At 42.0% G+C, this 26,933-nt stretch overlaps 2 protein-coding genes across 5 annotated transcripts; both read left to right on the top strand.

Annotated features, from left to right (window-relative positions):
- Positions 1-1,360: 1,360 nt before the first annotated feature.
- LOC140268830 (vang-like protein 2) lies at positions 1,361-23,441 on the top strand. 4 transcript variants are annotated; one of them, XM_072363818.1, is made up of 8 exons: positions 1,361-1,443; positions 11,107-11,487; positions 11,887-12,010; positions 13,051-13,658; positions 15,669-15,802; positions 16,062-16,197; positions 18,868-19,111; positions 20,393-23,441. In XM_072363818.1, the coding sequence occupies exons 2-8, from the start codon at positions 11,417-11,419 to the stop codon at positions 20,651-20,653; spliced, it is 1,578 nt and encodes a 525-aa protein (XP_072219919.1). In that variant the 5' UTR covers positions 1,361-1,443; positions 11,107-11,416; the 3' UTR covers positions 20,654-23,441. The 4 variants fall into 4 exon arrangements, with proteins under 4 accessions (XP_072219919.1, XP_072219922.1, XP_072219920.1 ...); XM_072363821.1 differs by lacking the exon at positions 1,361-1,443 and adding an exon at positions 1,468-1,479; XM_072363819.1 differs by lacking the exon at positions 1,361-1,443 and adding an exon at positions 1,487-1,724.
- Positions 23,442-23,858: 417 nt separating this feature from the next.
- On the top strand, positions 23,859-25,561 carry fcer1gl (Fc receptor, IgE, high affinity I, gamma polypeptide like). The gene is made up of 5 exons (XM_072364175.1): positions 23,859-23,880; positions 24,038-24,129; positions 24,468-24,506; positions 24,941-24,970; positions 25,203-25,561. Exons 1-5 carry the CDS (start codon positions 23,859-23,861, stop codon positions 25,266-25,268), a joined length of 249 nt encoding a protein of 82 aa, XP_072220276.1. The 3' UTR covers positions 25,269-25,561.
- The last annotated feature ends 1,372 nt before the right edge of the window (positions 25,562-26,933 follow it).

Genomic DNA, 26,933 nt, shown 5'->3' with positions numbered 1-26,933 from the left:
CTGGCCCAGTAAAGAGTTGTTTTCTTCGTGCTGGAGCCAAAGCTTTGGGAGTTGAAACAGAAAGAACTGGATCTAGGTTGGCCTGTGGGGCTCCAAACCAGTACCGCTGTGGTGGAAAACCCTCATTCAGCCATTTTTACCCAGTTTACCCAATCGGAGCAGACTGAGCCTTTCAGGAGGGGGGTCTTAAAGAGACGGGAGCTAAAACTGACAGTTTCAGGCATGGTGCAACGACAGGCGCTGCAGTAATGTACAGCGTTAGGTATTTTCTAACAATAAAGCATGTTATCCTCTCTAAGAAGTTCCCTTAAGTAAGATTATGAACATGGAAATTAAACTAATATGGAATCTTTAAATTGTTAAAATAGGACACTTTCCCGGGGTGATACACTGCTTTTATGTGAAATATGAGCTCATCCACCAGCCATTGCTTTGTGACAGTTTGATGAAGCCTTCTGATGGTATGCATGAGGACTATTAGAGAAAAACACGCTCAAATGGCTATTTGGAAGCCAGGAAAAGTCTGATTTGTTGTTTATCTTCTTGCCTAAATCACAGACTCTCATCTCAAGACCCCTTAAAATCAATCCAGAGCTTTTTATTAGGTTCAGATTTAAGGGATTTTCTCCCCTTCAGCAGCTTCAAGAGAGATTATACAGCATTACCAAAAAAAAAAAGAAAGATTACATAACACTATCGAATGCTTATTTTATTCTGTTGATTTTCTTGTGACGCACACATCAAACTTGTGGACGCTTGTTCTCTGGAGGAAAACCTCAGGAGGAGAAACAGCAAGAAAGACAGACACGGGATGAAAGTAATAGAATTATAACAAGAAAACTGAATGATATAACCATGAAAACACAGTAATATAATGGACTATCCTCTTTGGTGTCATGAGGTAAATAAAAGTATGAAATCTTGAACTACAGCTTGACCAAGTCAAGCTTACAGACTGAAAGCATTATTCACCTTTCACCTATTATTTGAAAGCAAATCTACTGAGATATAACCAGTGGCTAATAAATGCTGCTTTTCCTCTTAAAAAACAGATTTGTCCATATTGTATGCATACACAAAGCAGTTAATCTAACTTCAGTGTTTCTCTAATTGATTTAGTCGCTCTTAATTAATAAACTACATGGAAATCGACTCGAAGGCTTCAGGAAACCTGACATTTGTGTGGCAATTTATGGCTGATTTAGTCCAGTAAATGACTCGAGTCAGCTTGATCAGTAGATTTAAATGATAGCGAACGCACTGTAAGTATGACAGTGAGGTAATAAATGTGCTGTGGCTGAACCACACCGTTTCTCAGGCCTTGTCCCCCAGGGGAAACCAGAGGAGGGGCCAATCTGGAGCGGAGGCGGGGCACACGGTGCTACGGCTGAGTGGAGAGAAAGTGGAAAGTGACAAAATACCTGAGTGGACGGTTTGGAATAAGTAAGTAGTATTTTTCTGCGGATAATGCGTTGAAAGGTCGGTGGTGGTGATATGGGTGCTTGTGCGCTGCCGTAGCGCGGAGGGAAAGGGGAGGATTTGTGGCGCCGGAGATCTCCGGTTTCCACAAACAATAGTCGAGAGGACGCGATGGTCGCCTTTTTTTTTTTTTAAACCGCAGGGAAGTTTAGGACCCTCAGCGGCCCTATTGTTGTTCTCACGGAGGCCACGTAGCTCTGTGGACCGGTTTTAAACGTGGAAGGAAGAGCGTTCATTGTATCCGTGTAAGTAGAAGATAAGAAAGGAGGCAGAGAAGATGCGCCTGGAGGGAATGAGCGCGTCCAGTTTGAATGTAGGCCGAAGGGTTTGAATTTTCTGCCGTGTGTACGACTGGTGGGAAATCCACCGCGTCCATTCATTTCTCGTTTTGTGGAAGGAAAGGGAACGAGCAGTGGGATCTTTTGGCATCATTTACGCCACCACTGGGGCCTGGGAGTCTCCCATTGTCCTGTCTCTACAGAACCCTCCTTTTTTATTTTGTAGGTCGCACAACATTTCTTATTCGCCCCAAACGCAGCAGGACCTCACAGTAAGTTGGTCTCCTGGTTGCTCTTTGTACATGTGGAATACTGCTGAATTATTGATGCAGCCTGACTCCTGATCCACGTTACCTCAGGCAACACTTGAGTTATAAAATGTGTGCTTTTTGGTGGCTGAAATTCAAACTGAAACAGGATAATGGTGCTGCAGCAGAAACGGGCCCTGATTACCTCAGCTTCAATGAGCCATTCAAATACCTGCTGGCTTTAAAGCTTCTTCATTTCATAGTGAAGACAAAAGTCTGCTTTATTTGGGAAACTGCATAATAATCTCCCACGCAGGGCACTTTGTGAGTGCTTTTTCAAGCCACATGACTGTCCGTGGCTTCATTTTCATGATTAAACTGAACATAAACAGAGGTTTGGTGCTCTGAAAGAGTTTACAGTAATATGAAGAAATGCAGCTGGTTCACTGTAGATGACTGTTCAGTTTTTAGCTGGTTAGATATTGATACTGTTCAGCAGGACCTAAACAAACTAACTTTAAGCCAATATTGAGAAAATAAGCGATAAATGTTAAAGAAAAATCCAAATCAGTTCAAGATGACTTTTCCAAATTCATTACTTTGTCTGTCCAGCCGTGTTAGACCTAAAGATATTTGGAGTAAAACATAAATTTTAAACATCGTTTGCATAAACTCTGAACAAGTTATACGGACACGAAAACAAACCTTAAAAGTCTGATTCAGAAATACTTGAAAATAGACACTAAATGCTTCAGAACTGTATAAGAGGCAAACAATTTAATTAGTGTCTTCTAAGGAAGTGGAGGGGGGGGATTGTAAAAGGATCCTTGTTCCTCTAATGTTATTTGAAAGCTAATTGGATGTAGAACATTTATTTTTGCCGTCAGTTGAAACAACTGAAACATAGTTATGAGAAATGCAACGTGATGTCCTCAGCTCACGAGTTTGAAAATAAAGCAATTTAAAAACCATGAAAAGCATGTTAGAAGCACCGATTTTTCACGTTTTTTGTTGTTAAACCTCTAACACTGAAGTCATGCATCTTTCATCATTTACTCCCCTTCAGACCCACTCGTTTAAAGGTAAATTAAAGGTATTGTCACTTTATTTGGGATCAGGGGTTCCTTTTCTGGACAGTTTTCCCTTTTTTAAAAAATAAATAAATAAATAATATTCTAGTCAGAAAATAGTTTAAAACGTCAGTTTGTTACATCTGTTAATCATAAAGAATTGGCAAGTTACTGGTTCTTGAAGGTGGTTTTAAATATATTCATCATTGTTATTTTCGGACATCCTTTTTTAAACTGGCTGAAGTTGGAAATCAATCAATCTACTTTTTACATGATGGGCTGAATAAAGAGTAAAATAAAGCGCAGATGAATCGGTAATGCAACAGTTTTCTGAGGTGCTGAATCACATCCATCTCAGCCCACTGAGCCACTTCCTGTCCCTGTAGCACTGTGTTTGGATATGAAGACAGATGAATCAGAGGATGGCCTGATGATTCACACCCTGCTAGACTTCCACACTCAGAGTTCCACACCTGCTCAGGTTGCTCACCATGTGTGCTTTAAAGCTGACACTTGCAGTTGTCTTGTTTTCTGCTGGTTTTTACTGATGTTGTCAGAGGTGACCGTGGGTGGCGGTCAGTGATGTGTGTGTGTGTGTGTGGCCCTGCTACACTGATGAGCCTCTTCCCCTGTTGCAGCCTGGGTGTGTGCACGCTTATTTTCACAGTTGGTGTATCTGGCCTCAGATGGCTGTTGAGTGGAGCTGGTCATTTCAGAGATGTCCCGGCTTTCTGTTCCTCCCTGACAGCTGCTGTCTCGCTGCCAGCCGCTTAGAAATGATGATGACAGCTTGGTTTCTTTTTGCCTTTGGGGAAATGGAGGTTGTAAAATGTTACATCTGCTCGTATTGAATGCCACAGCACTGGGGCTGCATATGTCGCGCAAAATAACTTGCATGAATTATTCTTTTTTTCTTGAGGAGCGTGAACAAACTGGCCTTTAATGACATAGCACTTACATCCAAGCCTTTCCAGTTTGCCACATAGTTGCTTTACAATGTTGTTAAAATGTCAGATACACAGCAGAAACAGCAAATAGACGGGGGTGGAGACATTTTAGAGGAAATCCAGCTAAATGAAACCAGAAGTAAAGGCTTTGAAATCAACATTGTTCTGGTTGGATAAGAGTTCATGTTTCAATCTGTCAGATTGAGAATGATTGTTTACTTTATTCCGGACTATGAAAAAGAAAAGAAAAAGCCATAGAAGATATTTGACTTGAATAAGCTCTGGTGAATGTAGCTCTACTAATATAAAGCAGAAAATATCTGATCATAGACTGTAAACAAGATTAAGAACTGCGAGTTTCAGCACCGGTTTACAATGGTAAACACATTCAGTCTGTCTTTAAAGTGAAATGCAGGAAACAGGACTTTACTTACCAAAGATGACCTGATATATTCCCTTTAATAGTTCTGCTAATGTGAAGGTTTTGGTTACACAAAGATGTGTATATCATCTATAGAAATATGTCTGGCTTTAAGGTTAATTCAGACTTATTGGTTGAGTTGAGGGACCTAAACTTTGGCCAGGTGACAGTTTTTAAAGGCAAAACCAATACACTTGTTGACCAAATTTCATTTCGGAAGTTTACTGGTTCCGTCTTTACCAAAGTGGACGAAGAGAAAAGCGCCGCCGTCCACAGAGGCGTGTGCTTGTTGAGACTCAACGCTGATCAAGGCACAAATTTAGGCAAATATTTGCCCGATAGTTGGCTTTTATTAGGCAAAGCATTCTAATTAAATCTTTTGGGCTGCAAACTTCCATTCAGTTGTATGTACATTGTACCAGTCGTAGCAGCTGGTGTGCCCAAACCTTTGACACAGTTTTTAAGAGAATACTGAAACAGGAATTAACAGGGTCGTTCTTTATTGGCTCTCCTGCCATATATTTAACAGAGTAGTTGGGAACGAACTGTGAAGAGCCAGCTTGACCCAGCTGTGATATTTACTCTGCCACATGTGGTGCAAGTTTAGTAAATAATAGAGTTTCAGCTGCGTTTACTGATACAGTCATACTAATTATAATGCAGTAAGTCCTTGTATCATATCAGTTTTCGTGTTGTTTGACTGATTTGTTGGTCGGGCTCTAATAAAAACCTCTCAGGCTGTTGTTTAGAATTAAAATGGGCTGAGAAGAAACCAGATGGCTCCACTTCCTCTTGTCTCTGTTTTCTGGCTTAAGAGAATCTAACCTGTGAATGGAAAATGTAATCAATTAAAGGCCTTTTCAGAGAGGCGACACCCACGTTACCGTTTCGCTTCACTCCGTGAGAACTTGCTGATGTTGATGTTGTGGGATTAGTAAAAAAGAGCAGCTGTGGGTACGTTTTGATATTAAGCTAAATGGAAAAGGAGACCTTAGAGGAGACAATCGCTCTGATCTGAAGCAAAAATATGGGACTTGTTGGATAAAAGTGTCTGGATTCCTTTGTGCTTCACGTCACTGTTTTTATTTTCTGATGAGGAGGCCGTTGTCTTTGGTCTGAGTTGAAGGTGCATTCAGCATTAAATGTCTTTGCAGGCCCTTTGGTTTAATCCATAAAACTGCCCAGCCTTGTCACCAGCAGGCCGGAAGCCTGACGTCATCACGGTTTAATCTCAGACCACACACATACACGGATCGCTGGAGCGGCCTGCTGCGGTCTGCCCTGTTGAATCCTCTCTACACTTAAGAGAAAGGTGAAGATTTCAGTGAAAACGTTGAGCCAAACTGTGAGAAATGAAATATTTGTGTGCATAGAAAGGAAAAAAACCACACCACTGTACAGGAGAAGAACTACATGCAGAGACAGGCTATGTTTGTACAGAGCAGACTTGTGTTCAGACCTACTTTTACACTCTGAGGGTGAGATTAACGTTAAATGAAGGCAAAGAGGAGTCCTGGTGAGGTCCTTCAACTAGGCCATAGGACAGAGGGATGAATAGGAAACCTAATCCTTCTCACTAGTGTACCACACCTTTTGTAGATCAGATGTTGTTATATTCTCACTTACAGACCAACAGAGAAACAGATAGGGTGACAGACAGGCTTATTCAAATGATGATGGTAAGGAAAATGCACAAAGCAAAGCTATCTACCTTTTTAATTCTCCATTCTTATAGATTGAGCTGTTGGTTTGGGCAAAAACTTTATGCAGACCCAACTTATTTATATATAAAATGTCCGATCAAAATAAAAAATGTATTGATCCATTGTGATTCCACACCAGTTTCCTTTGTTTAGGTGTGGCTTTGTTACCTTTGAGAGGGTGAAGCTTCAGGCGGGCTCTAATAACAAAGACAGATCTATCCCCAGTGCTTTTAGAGAGGCATATGTGCCTCGTTATGTGAACAACAGGTCAAATGTGGGTGATGTGATGTCATGTGCACAGGAAACGCTTTTATTTATCTTATAGGTTATTGCTAAAAGATGGCGTCAAACCCACTTTCAAAAGGAAAACCGAAAGAGCTCATTTCTTTAAACTCAGTGTGACGAGTGTACGTTGTGTAGAGTTGGGTTAGATTTATTCTGTTGGTCTCACAGTGAAACCTGTGGGATCGTTCATGTGTCCGGACCTTTATTCACAGCAGCTGCTGAATGAAACAAAATGCTCTCTGTGATGATTTGCATTAGTGTGACAACAGTGAATCCGTCTTTTGCTTCTCCTTTTATTATTATGATAGTATTAAGACGCTGTGGAGTTTATTAGAACAGTATTCATGCTTATGTCGCCCGGCCTTGAGGTAACCATACACACTTTTGTTCACTGTGCTGTAGGAAGAGTAACTTTTGGAAATCAGGGGAGCCTGTGACTGACACATGTAAGACCATTTTTAAGAGTTTATCCTAAAACAGAACACCATATTCTCTCTGCTAGTAGTCGGGTGGTCAAACTAATCCAGCTTATTGAGTAATGCTCCCCGTCACAGGCTGCTGCAAAGCAGGATTCTGCATTTAAACGTGTTGTTCAGTAAACTTTTCAGTCTGAGGATATTTGTGGTCTTTATGGTATTTGTTGAGGTGTCAGATGTCATTATGTTAAAGCAACATTTCCCTTAATCGAGCTCTTTAAATCCTCTCCTTATTAACAGTAACGTGAATTTAAGCTTTGACTGGACTTTGTTTCTGGTTCCTGGAAGAACAATCCTTTTCATACAACTTATCTGAACATCTAAGCAGGTTGTCTTAAATAACTGTTCTTTTAGTCCTCCCCCTTGGTAAAGCTTGGTCCAACACATTTGTGATGGATCTTTAGAGGTCGCTTTCAGACAGTCAGATTCCTCTTCTCTGCCCCAGTAATTTCCCTCAAAGGCATTGAGATGCACACGGACTCCCTGTGGAATAATTCTGTTTTTGTCTGTGATGTTCCTTGGATGCAGCTGACCGACAGTCATCATGGTAATTATCTTGAAATGCAAACAGAGCTACTGTCTTTGTTATTTCATGTTGGAATTTCAGATGTGTATGGGTAAATATGCTGCTTTATCTCTGTGTCGGTGCTTTGAAATCCAGCCACAACTGCTGTAATTGCCTAATTGATATTTTCACGAGGTGGTGGGATAAACATTAATGCCAGACAGGATTGTTATTTTGGCCACAGATTCTGTGTCTCGGAGGGCACGTCCCAGCTAAACTTCTGGTAAATTAAAGCAGTGTTTAGATTTAATTTGTTGTCTCCCTGGTAACAAAGGATGTGGCTTGTCTGAGTATCTTATCATCCATATATATCTAGAGGGAAAGATGCTTAAATGTTTCCCTCAACGTGAGTCTGTTCTCTGTCAGGAATGGTAAAAATATGTCACAGTTCTTTAATGTGGTATATCAGGTGTTAGTTGGACCGAATCCTAAATGTAGGATCTCTTGACATTGAGTGACATTCAGAGAGCAGGTTTCTCTCTGTTGCAGTTGTTTGCTCGTTTCTCTGCCATTGCTTAAGATAAAAGCTGATGATGATGCACCAGGAGGAGGCTGTTAGTCATTTGAAATTTGCGGTCGGAAAAAAAACACGGTGTTGAGGTTTTGCATGTGGCTGCAAGGCTCCAAAGCCTTCTCTGGTCTGCTGGAGAGTAATGGTTCTCAGCCATGGAACAGGGGCTCTTAAATGAGAGACTAACAGAAATACCAGTGACAGATTAATACAGTCTTTGGCTTGAAGGGCAGTGGATCTAGAATACAATGTTGTTGATGGAGCGTAGAAGCCTCACTCGGTTAAATGGCAGCTAATGTCCCTCTCCATTTCCCACAGAGGGCCAGTTAAAGCCAGCGAGCCACGCCCTCCCTTTATCAATTAACCAGCGTTTGACAGTCCGACATCCGTCATGCCAACGTTTTCATTTTGGAGGTTTTTCTCCAGCCTGGAGAATAGACTGGCAGAGGGCGGCGTGAGGTCAGGTTTCCAGGGAAACTGTCAGCCTCCAATCCCCCCTCCATCTGAACACGCTCTTTCATCGCCATGGCAGCGGAGAGGCCCCGTTTCCCAGGGGATGAGGGGTGTGAGGGAGGGAATGCGAGCTGGCGAGAAGGAGGGAGAGGGCAGACGAGTTTAGTGAAAACACAGTAATCCAATATGGCCGCCATTGTTTTACAGCAAACTCGGGCTAAAGCTCGCTTCTTGGAGGAGATACAGTCGAGTGAGGATTAACCTCAGCCGAGACCCGGAAGACATGATCTAAGCACACACAGCGAAACCAAAGCCTCCGTGTAGGGGTTAATGGGTGTAAGTGTCGATGGATCACAGCACACAGTCTGCCAGGATGAGACGTCCGACTCCCTCAGTGGATAATAAACAGACTTAAAGCATCATTTCACATCACGGTCGGATAATAAAGCCAACCGTGTTTTTGACCCGTACCCTCATGAAACCTGATACTGATCCTGGTAGTTCAAAGGGACTAGTTTTCTTTTTTCTGATCTCCTCAGTTATATTTTTTACAAGCTGAAACCACTGTGACATGTGCAAACTTTTTTTGGTAAATCAGGGCTGAAAAACACTTATTTTTTCTGCTTTCAAAAGGAAAAGTCGGACTTCTTCTCGTTTCATTTGCTGCTTTTCTCTGTTTTCTGTAATTTTAAATTGAGTGTTGTTTGATTTAGGGTTCTTGTTTGGCCCTAAAAAGATATATAAAGCCATATCGTAAGAATGGGTTTATACTTTAAGGTAACAAAAGTTGTTCCGGTGAAGAGAGGGTAAGATGTGGTCTGTTCCACATTTGTGATGTTGTCAATCAATAACATTTGTACAAGCAGCGTAATGAGCAGTGCAGAAAACTCTAGGCCCCAAAACAACCTCGAAATCTTCAAGTTTCATCATGGCAGTGTAGCTCTTCTGAGTCATAAAATAAAGGCCCCCGGTGTACGTTATCCAGGAATCTCAGAGACGTTGGTTGCGCTCCCTGAAGGCGTTCTCATTTCTCAGTTTGTACATTCTTGAATCCTCTCCTCATCTCTTCTTTTTGCCTTAGTCATTCACACCTGCGGTGGAGGTTTCAAGGGGAGGGGGGGGGGCAATAACAGGTATTCATGAGATGAGACCAACTTCTTTTGAAGCTGACATTTTAAAGTGTCATCAACTAAATCTAACTTATCCAAAGCTGCGTTTTATGCCCGTTGTTGCATGTTTTAAATCCATTTGACGAGCATTAGCATTATCTGTGCACCCTCACCCACGTATAACTGGTCTTGAAAGCCACCTCTCTCCTCCAGTTGCTGTTTAGGATCTGAAGCATCTTTCAGGTTGTTTTGCAAAGATTTATTTCCTCTTCGCAAGCAGCAGGAGAAAGAAGTTTAGACACAAAACACCTGAGCTATGAAGAGCCTGTAGTGTCTGACCGATAAGACCTTTTCCAGGAAACAGGGTATTTTAGGGGTTCTGATCATAGGAACCGTGGGCTACGAATGGAGTTTTTTGGGGTAAATTCAAGCCCCAGAAAGAACCATGGTAGGGCGGTATTACTGGGTTTTGTAGCACTGAACATTTCTGATTGGTTGAGAACTCCCAGTGTTTTATTATCACATTTCTGTCTCAGTCATCTTTAACATCCACAAGAGCTCATGGAATCTGTTAACTTTTAGTTGCAAAGGAAAAGCAGTTTCTGTCAGCATTCAAATCCATTTTGTGAGCTCCAGAATGAAGGACTTCCTGGTTTTACTGTAGGTACAGCACTGGAAGTGGAAGATTCAACATGTTTCAGCTGACATTTTCACCTAATTTACCCCGTACTTCAGACCTCAGTAGAAATGCAACAGACTCAGAACTTAAATAATCTTTCAGCTCCTGGGGAAAAAAGCCCCAGGCTGTTAAAGTTCTGGGTGCCGCTGGTCAAGATGCACCTTAAAACTGACGAGTTCCTGGATGAATATAATCCGTTTTCTATAATTATGTCGGATAATTTTTCTCATTTCTCATAACAAGCGTGTGACATCATTTGCTAGAGTACATCTACTTAGGGATGTAAAAATAGACCTCCCAGAGAAAACCTTTTAGTTGTTTTGACCTGCTTGGAGAACAGCATGAAGCATGTCATGAAGTTCATATTGTCTGTTCAATGAAAAGCTTCTTGTGATACCAACCCAGAAACAACAAAAAGAAAAATCTGTTGATGCACTGAACTGAGCACAAGTGTTTCCTGTTGCTGATGACATAAAAAAATCGTTTTCCTTCCTTCTTCTTTCTGGGGGTTTACTTTGAACAGGCACATTCCTCTGTGTTGTTTACATGTCTGATATGAAGGCAGTGCTTTTAAATCGTGCCTATCTTCTAACTTTTATCAAGTCCTGATGTGTAGTGTGAGAAAGAACTTTGAGCAAATTGACGTCAGACTCTGGGGACCTAATTTTTCATTAGTCTAGATGGTCTGGTGTGATAGCTGTTGGAGGCAGGAAGCTCAGGCAGGAAAATGAGGTATAAATATAAACCCTGGTGTGTATTTTAGGTCGGTATGGTCAGTTAACATGCTTGGTTAACACGTGCTCTCAATGTACAACAGATGACGGCATGATCTGGAGCAGATGCAGTTTTAATCTCTGCTCTATCTTTACTCTTCTCTTTCAGATCTCAGCAACCTTCTATCTCCCCTGCTGCAGCTCTCCTACCCATCATCCTCTCCCAGCCCTCCTCCTCCTCCTCCTCCTCTCTGTAGCCTCCCCCACTCTCCCACCTCCCTTCTCCTGCTCCCTCCCCATCGACCTCCAAGATAGATTCCCTCAGGAGCAAGGTTGACCTGCTCAAGCTGCCCCTGGCTCTCTCCACCAAGTCCATCTCTGAGCGCAAGAGTCAGCTGGGAGGAGTCGGCGAGCAGCTCGGCAGGGGTGGAGGAGGAGGAGGCGGGGCTCGTAAAGCCCGCTCACTGCTGACCCGAGACATGGACAACGAGTCACAGTACTCGGGCTACTCGTACAAGTCCTCCCACTCCAGAAGCTCCCGAAAACACAGGTGGGTTAAACGGGCCCCGCAGATAACAGGGCGTCGTTTTCACGTTGACTTCAGCTCTGGAGCGGTCTCTGTACGCGCTCAAACACGGACTGCTTGAATGAATATCTGGCTCAATTAGGGAAAACAAGTTTGGATTTTAAAAACTGCACGCTTATATTTGTACATATTTGGACTCTGTTCAAGACATAAAGGCGAGTGTTTTTGTTTGATGTATAATTCAACAAGTCATATCCAGGGGTTTTACCACTGGATCCACGTAGTTAAGGAAGTTCTAGGCCAAATAACCAGATGCAGAATGTCTCATTAAGTGTCATTCTTTTGAATTATGCCACAACACTGTTGGGAGGCAGCACATGAATGAAAGTACATCCTTCAGCCCTGTTCATCTTCTGTCCTCAGGGACCGGAGGGACCGTCACCGCTCTAAGAGCCGGGACAGCAGCAGCCGTGGAGACAAATCGGTCACAATACAAACTCCCGGAGAGCCGCTTCTCGACGCAGAGTCGACTCGTGGAGATGACAGGGTCAGTTACTGTGTCAAAGTCACACTTATTCATCATCCACGACCTCCGTTAGCAGTCGGGTCAAATCTTTGTTTCAGCTCCTTTAAAAGAAGCCTTAGTTGTTCTATAAAATCCATCCTGCTTTTCACTGCTGTCGCCTGAGTTTACGCTCCAAAGCAGCTCTGAATTATTGATGCTAAAATGTTACACATTCAAATCAAAGGGGGCTTATTCACCCGCTGCCTGGTCTGTATCTCACACAGAAACTGCTACCCCCCCGCAGCTGTTTTCCTTCATAGCAACGTGGTGTTGATAAATTTCTGCAAAGTGGTTGTGAAAGTGGGCTCATGTACTCTTTCAGCGGCTCAATTGTGTTTCGTTGTAGCGGTCGGCCATTTTTCTCAGAGCTTGTCAGCGGGGAAAGAGCAGGTGTTGACATCTGTGGAACCTGAGTCTTTGGATAGAGAAGACACATTACTTTAAGCCCAGAGACCTGTTTTTTCTTTCGTAAGGAGCTTGACGAGGTCTGTTTGCTTCTGGATGAAGTGAAGAAGGGCCTTTATTTAAATAGCAAAGAGGCATTTGTTTAAGCGAGGTAAGCAAAACCAAGCTGTCACCATTCCTGGCAAGATGTTAAAGGCTTAATTCCTTTCATATCTTCCAGGACGATTGGAAGGTTTTGGAGGATTAGAATGTCTGAAATGACCATAGAAAGCCTTGCATAGAAACGTCTTGGGTTTGTGTCTTTATGCAGAATAGGTTTTTCACAAATCATTGACTGTTAAAAACCCAACGGCTCTGATAGTTTACCAAGAGAACGGAGAGAAAAAGCAGACCCTCCTGTTTGAGTATGAAGCCTTTTTGGCTTGACGAGGACTTTGAAGAGAGATCAGTCATCGGGATCAAAGTTTTTAGGAATGATAAATTAATAAGTGATACTCAGATCTGTTAAGTGAGTAAAAAGATCAAACCCATCTTGATGAGACCTGTTTCCTCTTCTATGTTTTGTTTGTTCAGTGAAGGCTTTAATGTTGCTTAAACCTTCTTTCTGTGTCATTCAGGATGATAACTGGGGAGAAACCACCACTGTCGTCACCGGCACCTCCGAGCACAGCCTCTCAAATGAGGACCTGACCCGCGTCACCAAAGATCTGGAGGATTCGACCCCGTTGGAATGCAAGCGCTTTGTTGGCCCCATACTGGGAGGCTGCCTGAGCTTCTTTGCTCTGGTCACGCCGCTCGCCTTCCTCATCCTGCCGCAGGTGCTGTGGCGTGACGCCCTCGAGCCCTGCGGCACGCCATGTGAAGGCCTCTACGTCTCCCTCGCCTTCAAGCTCCTGGTTCTGCTCATATCTTCCTGGGCGCTGTTCCTCCGCCCTCCCCGCGCCACGCTCCCACGTTTCTTCGTGTTCCGCTGCTTGCTGATGGTGTTGGTGTTCCTTTTCGTGGCGTCCTACTGGTTGTTCTATGGCGTGCGGGTGCTGGAGCCCAGGGAGCGGGACTACAGGGGGATAGTGGAGTATGCTGCCTCGCTGGTGGACGCCCTGCTCTTCATCCAGTACCTGGCTCTGGTGCTGCTGGAGGTCCGACACCTGCAGCCGGCTTTCTGCCTTAAGGTGGTCCGGAGCACAGATGGAGCCAGCAAGTTCTACAACGTGGGCCATCTCAGGTTTGTGAAACTGACTGCGGAACCAGATCAGCATTGTGACAAGTGTTCAGCAGTGGTCGCTCCTTTTGTGCCTGTCCAAAAAGAAAGAAAGTTTTCCTCGTGGTTGTGCTCTGTGTGGTGGTTTTTGACAGTAAAAGTTGATTCCCTGAACCTTTAGGACACCTGACACTGATGCTAGCTGTTCTGCTCTGGATAGTGGACGGCTCTGATAACAAATGAATCGGTTCATATCTGCCATTGAAATGTGTTTCCACATCTTGAGAGACTGCTCATAAACGCATGTGTCCAACCTCGTGCGCTGTGTTGGACTCACTGCCAAGTTTGCTGTTGATTTTCACAGACGGGATACGCGTTAATACACACTGCTGACATCATCAGTCCACATGTGGCCCATACCACTTCTGAATGTGGGATCTTAATTGTCACCAGCACTTTTCCACTTGTGACTGGATCACTCAGCAGATGGGTCAAAGACAGACATGAACAGCGCCTGAGATGTGCAGTTACATTGCTGAAAAAAATGTAATTAAATGGCTGCTTTGAGTTAAAGCCTTCACAGTTTAATTTGTAATTATTTAATTCCTTCAATAACAACATCCTAGCTAATGTTACAGAAGTATGTAAACACAGCATAGATCATTAAGCAATTATCGATGGAGTCTGGATCTTTAGAATTTCTCGGTCAGTTATTTTTGTGCGATTATTAAATTTTTAAGTAATATTAATGGCTTGGTTTCTGGACTGGACAGTACACCAGCCTTCTTTCATCAAAACAAATCTGAAGGACTGATTAAGAATCTACAGCTTTGAAATGGCCTAACTGGAAATGATGGTAGATGTGTTTGAGGTACACTTTGTAAATACAGAAATCATCAATTTGTATGTATGTTGAAGACACTTCATGATGCATTCAAGTACACCTCGTGAACGTAATAGTCTCGCTTTAAATGGGCATAACTGTTGTTTAAAACAGCAAAATGGCTTTCTTTATTAGAATTAATACATCGGCCATTTCTTTCCTCTTCCTTCACCCATCAGGACAACACATTTTTAAAACAGACAGTAAAGTACCCCCCAGTAAAGGTACCATACCATTAGTAAATTCTAGAAAAAACCCCAGATTAGTCTGCTCTGGGACAGTTATTACCCAATTACTTCATAGCAGTTATTTTAGCTGACTGCAGTAATTTAGCATATTCCTCATAAACATCTGTTTGGATGAAAGAAACGAAATAACATGTAATAATGTCACTGCTTCTATGTAGTTTTCCATCATTTGAGGTTCGACTGGAGCTCTTTTAATGACATGTCATTGAATCTGTTCCTCAAATGTGGTTTTAATGGCACCTGAACGGAGAATCAAGGGAGTCAGCAGCATTTTGATGAGCATCCATCCATCCTTTTTCTATTTATTGATATATATTTGATATTAAATTTAATCTAAAATGTCAGGATTGTTACAGCAGTAAAGTTGGCTGGTGTTGAACGTTCGTGCAAAAATGTGTTGTTCTTGCTTCCTTTTGATTAATAGTAATTAAAATCATTAATGAATCGGCTTTTTGAATAATAGATTTGTCCCATCAGACATCAGGCTGTTTGCCCAAGTAGTTTCCAGTGTGCCACAATGCAAAGGATGGTGCCTCGATGCCTTGTGAATGGCTTAAAAGCAGCTTGTTATTGAAGTTTGACAAGAATTCAGAAGGATATAGGAACCATTTAAACTATACTGCTAAAGACAAGTTGTCTCAGTGTTGTTATAGTCTCTCAATGTTTTCTTTTCAGTTTTTATTCTGTAATAACTTTTAAATGTGTGGGCACCAGTAATAATGACTCTCATGAGCCTTACTTTGCTGGGCATAATAGTTTGATTTGTGATACGATATATATACTCCAGGCAAGCGAGTCGGTTTGTCCACGCTGTCATCGCTGGGTGTTACTGTGTCTATGCTGCATTTTGCAAACTGATGTGTGATCTTATCGTGGCACTAATGACGACACACTGTGTTTCAGCATCCAGCGGGCAGCAGTCTGGGTGTTGGACCGTTATTACAGCGACTTCCCCGTTTACAACCCCGCCCTGCTCAACCTGCCCAAGTCCATCCTTTCCAAGAAGATGACCGGCTTCAAGGTTTACTCCCTGGATGGTAAATACAGCCTCATCACGTCTCTGACGCCTGTCTTTAATCTGTACATTTCTAATGACTGGCATTCATTGGTCTGCATCAGAACCACATGGCAGTCCTGCGACACAACTGCATCATCAGCCCATGAGATGAGCTTTGCCTGAATCTACCTGTGATAACTCAAACCCGAATGTTCTTCTCTCGCTTGGATATGAGCGTTAATAAATACCTGACATGCATTTCACCAAATTCTCTTCACTCTGCGTGTGTTGTCTTGTAGAGAACACCACGAATAACTCCACAGGACAGTCGCGCGCCATGATAGCAGCTGCTGCCAGGCGGAGAGACAACTCCCACAATGAGTTTTACTACGAGGAGGCTGAGATGGACCGCAGGGTCCGCAAACGCAAGGCCAGGTCAGAGCCAGCACACGCTGATCAGCTGCAGATTGTGTTTCCGTTAACGCAGGCAGAGACTCACTGTGGTGTAAGACACGAGAGAATCTGTAGACCGTGTGTTCAGAGTGAGGCAGACATGATGTGAGGAGCAAGGAAACCTGGGGCAGCTCACTGTGAGTCTGAACCTGTTTATCATCGTCCACGCTGAAATCTCAGAGTAAGCATCTCTGATTTCTGTTTTTTCTTTGTTATATTGATCTGGATGTCGTTATGTCTGCTCCTCCCTACATTTAGAATGAGACATGTAGTGACGAGAAAAGCAAATATGAAGGCGTGTTTGACGGAGCTGCTGGAACAGCAGAATATCATTAAAGTCTTTCCAGCACATTTATTTCAAGACTTTGACTTAAGCCTTTCTCTAAACATGTCAAGTCAGTCCTGTTTTCACATGCACTCATTGTTCTGGCTGCTGTGAAATCAATCAAAAGGTTTGTCAGCTGAATGCAAGAAAGCTTTATTAAATGGTAGTAGACCAGCAGTACAAATATTTAATTACCATCTTGGGTGGCACGTTTAACTGTCAAGTTCAACACTGATCCCGTCTTTTTAATTGCCAAGTAAAATGATTGTTCTTAAGGAACATCTTGAGCCAATACACCGTGACCTGGGCCATAGCAGCACAGTGCAGTCAATTAACACTGATATCTCAAGTGATTTTCAGTTGTGTTGAGAGTGGAATTAACAGGATATACACAAAAACAATAAAAGTGCAATTAAAAACACCAAGACCATTGTTAAAAACAGTTGCATTGTGGTCATTTTCCTGTCTGGCAGCTCATAATATCCACTCTACATTAATATAAAGCTCGAAATCTGCCCTGTTTCCGAGTCACGGCCCAACTCAGCAGGTGTCAGACACATCAAATGTTAGATGCCTTCACAATGTGACGCCACGCTGTGGCCTCCTATAGAGTGTAGGGAGAAGTGTGACTGTAGACAACATCATCATAGTCCTAAACTACCAGGAAGTTTGGCTTAACTTACTGAAGTGGTGTTTAAATGAACGTTTTTGTTTCAGCCAGATAAGAAACTCTCTAAAGACGTGTTATTATGCATTTGTATGGCATCAGCATGAAGCAGGCTGTTCATCTTAACTCACAGGACTCCCAGCTCCTTTGCATTTAGATTTTCTTTAAAGCAGGTTGAGGATTCACCTTCCTCGTGTTGATCATAAAGGGCACATACGCCACCTTATACCAAGTCGACGTTTATATTTGTCCAAAGTTGCATTAATTTTTCACCACCATCTTGTTTTGATGATGGATGAGTTGGATCGCTGCGTGATGTCAGAGGGACCATCAGGGAAGGAATCATCTACTGATGGGAAGTCTGGTCGTTATTGTACTCAAGTGGTCAGCTCAACTAATTTTTTGGGCTTATAATATTGCTGAATGTAGAGCTGAGCAACCGAAGCAACCTCAGATCATTGGCTTAGTTAAATCCAGGTGGTGACTTTTTTTTTTTTGCAGTTAACTGATAACTGAACAAGTTACGTTTTTGCAGTTATTAGTTAAACAGTCACACCTGGCATGAGAGCAGTGTGTAAGATCCGCTCTGCAAGCACAAAACTAGGCCAGTATTCAGCTTCTATTTTTAATCTGAGAGATTTGAGCACAGTTTTGTTTTATGACCCATGATAAATCATTTTCATCTGCCAGCATCTGCAGATAATTTTCCAGTGTCAGCCGCCCCGTCTGTTGCTTCGTAGCTTTATCGCTTACAGTCTGCTGCAGCCTGCAGATGTTTACTTATCCATAATACAGAAGCTTTGTGTAACATCGCACCGCGTGAGAACACAAAAGCCGATTTCACACGCCAACACCAGACACGTTCATGAGAACCTGAGGACAGATCGTCTTTTTGCTGTCGCTCTTCAAACAAACTCGTCACCGCAGGAAACTTTCTGCTGGAGAAGCCGGCCGAGTGTCTGCCTGGAGAGCAGAGGAGGCAAAAAGCTGTTGTGTTTCAGCAGAAGCAGTTCAGGCTCCTTGGTGACCATTGTTGTGTCTGAGTGTATCCACAATAACGAGTGGAAAAGGTCAGAAATGTCAGCTGAAAGGAGAATAAGCAGCGGCTCTGCACAGTCGCTCATCTCGCTCTGTAGCCAGTAAATGCTCTTAAATCTTTACTGCTAAGTCTGCATGTCCCGGGGTGATTTTGTTTGTGTTTTTTTCTTTTTTTGACTGGGTGAAAAATCCCCGCAAGAAGTTTGTAGCAGTAGCAGTTGTGGATGTTTGTGTTCTCACGAGCGTTTCAGGACTCTGGTGTTTGTGTGCATTTGGCTGAAGATTGAAAAGGCTGTACTGGGCCAAAAAACTGAAGAAACGATCCCAAAACTCACGGTTTAGTTTTGCCTGTGACTCGCATAATCCTACTTTTGATGCATTGATGTAGCACCTGGTAAAGACGTTCTGCAGCACATCCGCTCCACCTAAGGTGGAGTGTTGGCCTTAGCCTCAAGATCCTTAATTCCAACAGATATTGATGTGTTAAGCAAAATAAAAATTAATTTCAGGTTTCATCCTCTCACTGATTTCCTCAGATGGTGTTCTTTGCTTGTCATCATTAATCGACTGCCATCTTTAAGTCAAACTGTGTTAAAGCAGCGCTCTTATTTCTCTACTCTAGGCTGGTTGTGGCTGTTGAAGAGGCCTTCACACACATTAAACGTCTCCAGGAAGAAGAGGTGGCCTCGTCTCCCAAACACCCCCGAGAGGTGATGGACCCTCGGGAGGCAGCTCAAGCTATCTTTGCTCCGATGGCCCGGGCCATGCAGAAGTACCTGAGAACCACACGCCAGCAGGCCTTCCACAGCATGGAGAGCATCCTCACTCACCTGCAGTTCTGCATCACACATAACATGACGCCCAAGGTGCGTTTACCAATTTTTATTCAGCTGCCTCCCCAGCTAGTCTCACATTCGGGTCCTTGTTCTGCTTTTTTGCAGCAGGTATTTGTTCATGTGCAGCTACACAAAGTGCATCAGAGCTGCAGAACAAGGAACACAGTCACCGGCTGCAGTTCAGGACAACAAAAAGTCTCTGCAGAGGCATCTGAATAGAAGTTCAGTTTTTGTTTTTCACGGAATAATTGGCATTTAAAATGTTTTACATACAGTAACTTAAAGGGTTGCTGTGCCTCCTTCTGCACATGTTCACACATCCGTTGCCACAAATAGGATCTGATTCTGTGGTAAACACAGAAGGTGTTTAGAAAAAAGAAGAAAGAGTCTGGCATTGTGATCCTGTTGGGCCTTTTTTAAGCCAATCACAAAGGTGTCTGCATCTGAATTACAGCTACATCTGCATCTGCAGAAGTCTGATTTCAGCTGGTCTATATTTTCTTTGGAGTGGTTGCTCTGGGTCGCTGTGGACTCGAGATGTCTGCAGTTTGACCATCTTCATAGTGTCCCCTACAGCAAAGTGTTTATTAGTACAAAAAAGTGTTCATACGTGACTTTGCACTGCGGTAACTCAGAGGTGAAAATGATCGTATTCTGATAATATTCTTTTCTCCACTTAATCACAAATCAAATGTGTATAAATACCACAAGAAAAAATAAAGTTTTTGAATGACCCAATGAAGGAAACTTAATACACAAGTGTTCGTGTAACCATTTATACATTATCTCTGCATTATGATGAGATCTGCATTTTACAGTGCAACAGAATACATATACTGCAAATACAATGAAAGCTGAAGGTTCAACCTCTCAATCGGGTTTAATTTCATGTCTCCCAATTTCTTTATTTCTGAGAAATAAAGGCTTTGGTGAACTGGAAAGTTTTAAGTTTTCCAGAAAAGCCGTAGGTTTGATGTTGATGAAAGGAAACTGGAACAAAGTTCTGTGGACTCTGTGAGCAGCATGAAATGAGGCTGAAATGTTGAACCTAACAAAATCTGTCTGTATAATTATAAATACAGTTTCTCTAAAATCTAATGAAATTAAGCAATACTTTATTTATCCCAAAAGGAAATTGTATAATAGATCACAGGTCAAATTTATCTGTGGGGAAAAAAAACGTAAAACTAAAAACAAAAAGGCCGTCAGATACAAAAAAAACCTTAAAACTAGGAATAAATTAACAATAAAATGGATGAACTAACTGTAAACTTGTGTTTCCATGACGATTAACCATGTCCTCCCTGTCAGGCTTTCCTGGAGCGTTACCTCAGCCCCGGCCCCTCCGTGCAGTACCAGCAGCAGACCGGCAGAGGGCGCCAGTGGACTCTGGTGAGCGAGGAGCCGGTGACCTCGGCCCTGCGTCAGGGTCTCGTCTTCTCCCTGCGGCGCCTGGACTTCTCCCTAGTGGTCACGGTGACGCCTCTCCCCTTCCTGCGGCTCGGGGAGGAGTTCATCGACCCAAAGAGCCACAAGTTCGTCATGAGGCTGCAGTCGGAGACCTCAGTGTGAAGGCGTCTGGCAGACCTTCTCCTCTCCTCTTCTGCTCGCTCCCTGCGAGATGCAGCAGGCTACTCCACTGTCGTCCAGTCATTTCCCCCCTTTCTGTTACCAAGAAACAATTCAAGGAGAAGAGCACTGCATTTCCGATCGTCACAGATGCTCCGACATCAAACTGTGATCAGCTCAATGATTGTTCAAATCCAGGAAATGAACAGATGCCTTGACCTCCATGTTTGTGTTGTCATTGCAACACACTGTAAAAATCCTTTTTATTTTGTCCTAAGGGGGATTTTTTTTCTCCTTTTGCTGTAACCACTGAACCATTTTACTATGCTGACTCAATACATGAATACCGGAGAAGGGGGCTTACATCACAGCTGTCACTTCCTCTTACAGGTGTCTTAAACACAGGCGTCAGCCTGGTGTGTCACTGCCTTCTGGTTCTCTCGAAGTTTTCTCCGACATGACGAGAACCTGCTTTCTTCATCAGAGGAAGTGACTTTGTTTTAACCTATAGAATGTAGCATTACCTGCAGATTGTCGATGTCTGTTTTCACGTGGCCATTAAGAAGACTGGGTGTACATTCCTGACTTGTTGCTTCTCCAAACTCTTGTATGTTCACAGGTCCAAATATGAAGCTTTTGTTTATTTCACACTGGCCTTTTTTTTTTTTTTTTTACTGTTAACATCAGTCCAAGCAGGAGGACTAAACCTTTTCAGCTGGTATTAACTCTTCTTTTAACAAAGATATTAAAACACAAGCCTGGTGTTCTAATTTTCTTATTGTCAACAAATCTACCAAGAGGAGAACGAACTTCCTGAATCAAATTTTTTTTTTGTTAAGGGCCTAAAATGGCTCATAATAATCATTATTTCTTGGCGCTAGTTTTTGGCAAATGTTCCATAAAATATGAGTACGTGTTGCGTGTATTTGAGTCTATTTGGAGATGCTGACTGTAGCCACGGAAGTGAGTATTTCTGGCAGCAGGGTGTTGTGTGTGCGTTTGACCAGAATAAAGTGAATACTGTGTGTTCATGCTGTGACTCGGTGTGTTTTTAAAAGCTTCCAAACAATAGAAGTTTACAGTTTAGAGCAATAAGTTAAATCTGGCTGCTAAGAATACAAAAATAACTGGTCAGATTATTAGGTAATTGTTGGCTTTTGCTCTTTTTATGGGGTTTGTTGACAATATGAAAAATAAACAGCATCACCAGGTTTATCCTGCAAACGTTTGCAGTCTGCATTTCAATATCGGACAATATCTGCCCGATGTTTTCAGGCGTCATCAAAATCTTTCTCTACCTGCTATCTCAAGTAACTTATGCAAAAAGCTGCAGATTGTCTGCAGCTTGATGGACTAAATCTGAGTTCTTTCAGCCGTTTCATGGCCTTCATTAAAGTTAATACCTTGAGAATAAGGTGGGTTTTTAATTTCCCCCCTCCCTCTCTGCTGTGCTTCAGCCCCGCACCTGAAGCTGCTCCCCTGCAAAGGCTTCATGTTAGCGGTGCATAGTGACAGTTTCAGCAAACAGAAAGTTATTGCTGTTGCAAAGTTCTGCTTAAACAAACACCTGCACACCAACAAGCCACAAAATGTATTTTTTGAGTCAAAGTGGGATGTTTGTCCAACATATGAAATGCTACCTTCAGGTCTTAAATAATTTGACCATTTTATCAAACATCAAATGTTCAACATTTTATAGTCGTGAGATCCGACAAACTTTGATTCTGTGAGGTGGGGATGAACATTTTTCACTAATTTCGGGTGACTGTTTTCCAATAAGTCAGCTCAAACTTGCAGATAAAACAAGTAAGAAGTCCACAAGATGCTTTAGGATATATAAAGAGAACCTAAATCGGCCTCATCTGCTAAGAAAGACCATTTGATGTGGTCAGTCAGGGCTGTTTTTAAACTTCTCGAGTTTCAAGTGTACCAGAACATTTTTTTTATTAGTATTTAAAGATATCATATTTGGAAATGTGTTGTTTTCACTGCTTAATACAGGAGAAAATGCAAAGGTGTTAAATCCACACAACATACTGATAATCCCAGTGTAGTACCAGTTGTAAATGTGTAGTTATACCTCTCTGTCATGTACTCAAAAGGAAATCCTGATCTGGCAGCTCTGCTTTTAACTAAGATCTGACTTCTCACAGTTTTATATTTAATGCATATCTACAGAATCCCCAAACTAGACGTGTGATTGTACCTCCTCTGTGCCGCTCCTCTGCAGCTGTAGTTGATCGCCGCCTCGCTTTGTGTCCGCCAGCAGAAACGAGCTAAACTCAGCCTTACTCTGCAGACGTGGAGGAGCAGCAGACTCGTCTTTCTGCAGGTCCTGAGCTGAGACTTCAGCTCCTCTGGTTTATGAACTCCAAACTCTGCTGGGCCACCTCTCGACTGTTCGCTCTTTCTTTCCAGTGGACCTGTTTTTTGTTTTTAAAAGCCCTTTTACATTTTTTCTGAAAATAATCCAAACACACTGGCCCCAAAGTGTTTGAGGTTCCATCCGAGTGATCAGATTGCAGATGCTTTTTTTGTTTTTAAAAAAAATGCATGCAGACTTATTTTGGGCTCCAAAAAACTGTTTTTAATAATAACTTGTTTTCTATCGTTTTTTTAAGGTGCCTAAGTTATGATGCAATTTTCTGAATGTTTTTACTTTTAAAAACACAAGTGTCTTGTAAAAAAAAAAAACAGAAAGAAAAAAATGGTAGATTTGTTTCCTTTTGGTAACTGTAGCTTGTATAGTGTGTTAGGTATTTTTCATTATTAAACCATTTATTCCTTGTAAGTCCTCTCTTTGTTGCTTATTTCTGAGCTTTGGGCACTTATAGAAGTGACGCATTCATAAGTGGACGTACAAGAGGAAGTTTACTTCCCATGAAGGAATTGGTTGCATCTTCTTTTGATATTTGTGGTCAGATTTTTTTCCTCCGTGAAGGTTTCCGTCCCTGAATCCTGCTGTGAAACTTCACCAAAGAGAAGCAGAGTGTTTTTCACAAAAGTGTTAGAGGAACTTCTGTGAGTGGAGGGTGGTGCTGTGGTAGGCGTGTGGTTTCACTGCTTCAAAACGGACAGAGAGCCCCGGACTTCCTGTTCACAGCTGCCAGCAGAGCCTCGTCTCGGAGATTTTAAGACTACGCCGACTAAAGGAGTGACAGAACAGACAGATCCTTCATCTTGTTCGTAGGTGAGTCTCATCTCGCAGATGATCGGTCCCACCGTCGCCGGTGTGGATTAGAAAAATTTACCCTTGATTTAATTTAGAGGGGGAAACACTTAAAAGAAACCTGTAGATCTGAAAACTCACCATCAGGAAGCGTTTATAATTTTGCTGGCAGTGTCGAAGTCTGAGGATGAAGCCTGAAGTGTGTTCGTTGTGCGCAGATTCTGGTGGAGTCATGAACGTATGTTATATCCTGGATGGGATTCTCATCCTGTACGGCATCATTCTCACCGTCTTGTACTGCAGACTGAGGGTAAGACAAACGGGAACAACACGCACCACCACGATAGATACGAGAAACTACCGTTTGACTCACTTTTACCCTAATTTAACTTCACCTTTGTCAGGAAAAGCCATGAAAAGGCTCGGCCAACTGATGAAAATACGGTTATTTTGTCGTACATTATGCATAACTTCCTCTGTATTTCTTCAGATAGATTTTATTTTACTTGTGTTCATCTTGCAGGGGTGTAGCCAGCAGTATTTTCAGACAATTTTACAAGAAATCTTCTGATCTGTGTTCTCTATCTGATAGATGCTTCTTGAAATATATCACTCAGTCATGTGGTATTCTTGGTTTATTTTTGACAGATGCGTCCAGACAGCAAAACATCTGCCAGTCACCCAGAGGTAAAATTAAAGTTGTATATCTGTGTGTTAGTGTTTGGAAAACCTCAGAGAAAAACAGGAGAATTGGGTTCAATAGAATCTAAAATGGGCTTTTTTCATAATGCTTTGGCTTTGTTTTGTAGTAAATTCTCACCATTGTCATAGTTACTTTATAACCAGCCCCATTCAATCATTTCCTGTAAGCTCGAGCTGACCACCAACCTACATTACTTATAGAGTGTCATAGTTTCCACCTGTGTTTTGGTGTCAAATCCTGCTTCCTGCTAAATGCTTTTAATGCACGCACACTGACAACAAAGTGATCTTAAAAGTTTAGTGTGATTCGAATAATCTGCAGACGCCCTCAAAGACATTTAGTGATGCAACATGCGGCCTTCGGTTGCATTTATTTCAAAATAATAGCGTCAGCTGACTTCTTTGTTTCCATTCCACAGAAGCAACCTGCTGGGGGAGGCATCTATGCGGTGAGACTTCTCATTCTAATGCTTAAAAAGACAATTAAAAAGGCACATGAGGGAAAAGTGACAGCTTACCGCACAGCAGATGGTAAAGGACTTTTTTGTTTTGTTTTTTGAAGATTGATCTAGTGTAGCAGGCTGTCACAACCTCTCTTATGCTCAGTGCAGGAAATGCTCACAGAATCGGGTTTTTGACATTGCGTCAGTATTTCTGAGTGTGCATGTTTGTGTCCTGCAGGGTCTGACCTGTCACAGCAGTGACACCTACGAGACCATCAAAATGGATAAAAAGCCTATCGTGTGACCAACGCAGATTTGGTTCAATGAGGATGCTGAGCACAAAAACAAGCTTTATTCTGTGTTTTATGTATTTTATGGACTGGTGGCGGGCCTGTGCAGAGAGCTTCTGTGTAATTAATTCTTCCTCGTTTTGTATAAATGCTTCTCTTATTCCCTAACTCATGTCCTATCTGCATGAAACGTGAGAACTACTAAACTAACAGTTTATTGATTAAAAACCGTCAGCATGAGCGTGAGTTTTCTCTTCACCCGCACTGTTTCTCACTGCTGGTTTTAATAAAGAAAGCAGAAGTTTTACACGTATTCTCTGTTTCTTTTAAGGGGTTCCTCTTTTTATCGAGCCTTGAATTATGGAGCCTTGAATTAAAGATCAGCTCACATCAAGTGAAAGAAAATTTCACTTGATGTGAGCTGATCTTTTCTTACAAACAGGGCTCTAATTAATGATTAGATAATGATTATAATCCATAATTTATATAGAAACTGATAAGTGTTGGGAGTCTTTACTACCTTTTTAAGCTATGTCCTCAAGATATTTTTCACAACTGTGAAGCTGGAGCCTTTTAATCATTTTATTGTACTTGTTAACAGTGTCAGAATGGTTGCTAATCAGATTAATGTTAATTTAGTAAGCAGCATGAGTTTATTGGACCAAGGTGTTTCCGATGTGTCCGTGACAAAAAGTGAAGAAAGCTCCTCACCGGAGAGATATATTTGGCATGCTTTGGTACTGGTTGCTAAGAAAATTTTAACAGTAAATTGGAGGAGTGTCAACTCACCAACTCTGACAGAATGGAAGCAAAGACTGAAACAAGTTTACATGATGGAAAGAATGACTGCGATATTGCAAATGAAGACAGACCTTTTTAGGTGGAGATGGCACTTGGTTGAAGATTATTTGAATGGTTAGAACCTTTAGGGTTAATCTTGACTTAAATCACACTTATGGGCCCTGACATGAGGTGTTGCATATGGGTATGTTAATTTGTGTGTATTTTCTTGAAACCTGTTTAAATGTATACATACTTAGATATTTGAAATATTTTTTTTCTCCCCTCCTTGTCTCAGATATTTACTTCATTGTGCAAAAATCAAAATTTTTTACACATTATTACACACGTCATGCACATACACAGTGATACAAAATGTTCAATTTGATCGAGTTTGACTCAAAAACAATCAATCAAAGAAAGAAAAACCTTGTTTTAGGGGAATTCTCCTTATTCCAGTATACTTAATAATGCCAGTTGTGTAGTGAAGTGTGTAGGTGTATACAGATCTGAGTTTCAAGTTATTTTTATTTAAAATATGCATTTATAAAGGTACAGTGTACCATAAAATCTAATTATATACATTTTCCCTGGCTCTTGCTGGCCCATAAAACTATAACTAAGTTGCGCTATAAATAGTAAGAAATCCAACAATGAAAAACACTATTCGTGAGTAATTGTAACACAACCTGATAAACCATACTTGCAATAAAGTGGTAACTGCAATAAGAACAAAAGCATGTTAAAAGCAGCCATGAAACAATCCACAGCGCCTACGTTCAGTGAAGTACACCTGTTCAAAAGTCTGACCGCCTGAGGGTACAAACTGCTGCTGAGATGTGGGTCACTTTCTGTTTTCTGCTGCCTCTGACTTGTTTAACTCGTTGCCTTTAAAGGGA

The sequence above is a fragment of the Leuresthes tenuis genome, unplaced genomic scaffold (genome assembly GCF_036924035.1).
Source record: "Leuresthes tenuis unplaced genomic scaffold, fLeuTen1.0.hap1 SCAF_14, whole genome shotgun sequence".
Classification (NCBI taxonomy): Eukaryota; Metazoa; Chordata; class Actinopteri; order Atheriniformes; family Atherinopsidae; genus Leuresthes; species Leuresthes tenuis.
This window is presented reverse-complemented; position numbering and strand designations above follow the sequence as displayed.